This window comes from Oryzias melastigma, linkage group LG8 (assembly GCF_002922805.2).
Source record: "Oryzias melastigma strain HK-1 linkage group LG8, ASM292280v2, whole genome shotgun sequence".
Taxonomy (NCBI): domain Eukaryota; kingdom Metazoa; phylum Chordata; class Actinopteri; order Beloniformes; family Adrianichthyidae; genus Oryzias; species Oryzias melastigma.
The window spans coordinates 14283528-14286351 of record NC_050519.1 but is presented as its reverse complement, the minus strand read 5'-3'; the positions used below and the strand labels follow the sequence as shown (position 1 = coordinate 14286351).

The following is a 2824-nucleotide window of genomic DNA, read 5'->3' as shown; positions in this document are numbered from 1 at the left end:
ATTTGTTATAGTCCCTCCATCCATTTACTTAACCTGCTAGATTCCTTTCAGGGTCACTAGGGTTGCTGGAGCCTATCCTAGCCACTGTTTGGCGAAGGCGAGTTACATCCTGGACTGGATCCTAGTCTGTCCCAGGGCCACAATCACTCCCACACACACTCTCACACCCACAGGGGGATAGTGTGAGTGTGAGCACATGGGGTGAACATGCAAACTTCACACAGGAAGGTCCCAGCCGGGGTTTGAACCAGGTTCTTCCTGATGTGAGGCAAGAATGCAAATATGAGTGAACGGTCAATCATTTATCATAAAAGCTTTTTTGTAAACATATGAATATGTTTTAAGGCTGCAGAACACCTGACTGCACACTTTGTACACTTTTCTAAAGTAGTGACATTTCTCTTTGAAGATGCCCCCTTTAAGTACAATAACACAAACATTTTCACACTTTTATGTCTCAGAACTGTCAAAGTATTTTAGAACAAGAACAAAGATGTTCAAGTGTTTAAAGATTCATGGACATTTTTCAAGCTGCATGGATTTTACAACCTGTAATTATTAACTAACGGAGACAATGCCCTCAGCCAATCAGAATGCAGGACATAGTGTGATGTTTAAAAAAAAAGAAAAAAATCCACAAAACCCCAAACCACTAAAGGTGAACTGTTATTTGATTGAAATGTAGCCACAATATTAAATTGAAACAATACGTCTTTAATTCTTTATAAAAAAAGGAGGGAAAAAAAGCTTCCTGTTGAAGAGACCCGCCCTCTGTGAGAGCACCGCAGAGCTTCACTCCTCCTTTCCTTTTTCACTGAAGCAGCAACATTTCTCTGTGAAGATGGCCTCTGTAAGTACAACCTTTTTAAAAATTGTACTTATACTTATTTAAACAGGTTTAAGGCAAAGTCTTTAAGAATTTAGAGTTTATAGTTTCCAGATATCTATTAGTTTTGAGGGGTTTATTTTGAGTGAAAGGCTTTGATTTTAAATGCTGCTTACATGCAGGTTGAAGTTTTCCTCCCAGGTGGAGCAAACGTTTCTGTGGAATCAAAGTCAATCATATCAACCTTAAGTGCACATTTAATGTGTATATGATGAAGCAAACCCATAGGAAAGCATTTTTAGAGTAAAACTACCATCTTTTCATGGAGATTGATTAATATTATTAATGGGTCTTTTGATCTTAAATATATATATTTAAATTTGGTTGCTTTTCTGTCTGTTTATGCAGAATATGGTGATTCAGAATATGTCCTTCAGAGTCGGACAATCCTTGGCCATTGTTGGAAATATTAAACCCCATGCAGTCAAGTAAGTGTGTCTTAAGTTGTCTCTATTTACATCGTTTTCACTTCCTCTGTTACATGAAAAAAGGGCAACAGACATTTCACAGTTCCCCAGCTCAGAGGTGAAGACAGGATGCTGTCTTTGTTTCATTTCACTTTCGTTTCAGCTTCCTGACGGTTTCATTCTGATTCCAGCAGACCCCTCCCTGTGTGGAGTTCTACGGTTCTTTAACCCCTTGATGCCTGCATTTATTTCCAGGAAAAAAACAAAGAAAAATCACATGTTTTTGCTTTAAGAAGATGCTAAATGAAGGTTATTTAGCTGAAGGGGTTTGGTGCACATCAATAGGCATGAAGGGGGTTTTTCATTATATGAAATGCAACAGATTTTCCAAGGAATTCATTATCTGTTGTCATATATACTCTAATATTTTAATTTTTCACTTCACTTAGAATCTGTTAAGCAAAAACTATCACTAAGCACTAGTTCATAGAAATATATCCTCTATGTATAATCTTAAAGCAAAAATGATACAATTAATATTAAAAATGTTATCTTTTTGTCCTTTAAGCTTCTCTGTGAATGTTGGCCACAACAGTCAGAGCATTGCCTTGCACCTGAATCCCCGTTTTAATGCCTTTGGAGACACGAACGCCATCGTCTGTAACTCCTACCAACAAGGCAAGTGGCAGCAGGAGGTTCGGCCTGGAGGCTTTTGTTTCTTCAGGGGAGAGAACTTCAAGGTGTGGATAACAATGTGTTCATGTTGTGACGCGATTCCTCGGTCTCCTCCTTATCACGTCATTTCTGTCTGTTCCAGCTCATCATTAAGTTGACCTCTATGGGGTTTGTGGTGACCTTACCGAATGGCTGTCAGATCAGTTTCCCCAACCGCCTCGGTTCAGGGAAATACAACTACTTCAGCTTTAATGGCGACGTCCGCATCAAGAGCTTTGAGATTTACTAAGCTTCCATCCTGCAACATTACTTTTTATATAAGGTGAAAAACAGTATTTTCCCTTTGATTTTATCTTAAAACTAGTGTGGTGATCCAAGATACCAGCATCTGTGAAGGATTTCACTGTATGAAGTTATAAAAAAAACCCAAAAATGTCCACTAAAGTATTGTCATTCAATGGTATTTTACCTGTGAAGTATTTTAAACAATTCCTAATGTAAGATCTATGTTCAAAACATTTCATTCAATAAATCTTTGGAAGTCTATTCTTTTTCTGTATGATTTATTACATTGAATCTAAACGATTTCTTTGAGTCATCTATAAAAACTGTTTCTTTAAGGTAAGTGAGTTTTATGAGGGACAAAGTACATCTCCTATCTGGGCCATAAACGAACACCAGTCTTTTGCTGTCACAGTTGTTTTAAGTCCTGAATTTTAGTTCTTTGAGCCTGTTTGTGCTGAAAAAGGACATGAAACTCCAGAAAAATCCGTCCCACATGGCATTGATTATAACTGTTTTGTTTGGTTTGAGCTTCCTGTAAATGAGGCACAGGATAGGAAACCTGAGTGCAAGT

The 2824-nt window shown here is 37.7% G+C and overlaps 1 protein-coding gene across 2 annotated transcripts; it reads left to right on the top strand.

Annotated features, from left to right (window-relative positions):
* The first annotated feature begins 707 nt into the window (after positions 1-707).
* LOC112146529 (beta-galactoside-binding lectin) lies at positions 708-2514 on the top strand. 2 transcript variants are annotated; one of them, XM_024272397.2, is made up of 4 exons: positions 708-850; positions 1235-1314; positions 1862-2033; positions 2111-2514. In XM_024272397.2, the coding sequence occupies exons 1-4, from the start codon at positions 842-844 to the stop codon at positions 2255-2257; spliced, it is 408 nt and encodes a 135-aa protein (XP_024128165.1). In that variant the 5' UTR covers positions 708-841; the 3' UTR covers positions 2258-2514. The 2 variants fall into 2 exon arrangements, with proteins under 2 accessions (XP_024128165.1, XP_024128166.1); XM_024272398.1 differs by lacking the exon at positions 708-850 and having other exon boundaries at positions 1229-1314.
* The last annotated feature ends 310 nt before the right edge of the window (positions 2515-2824 follow it).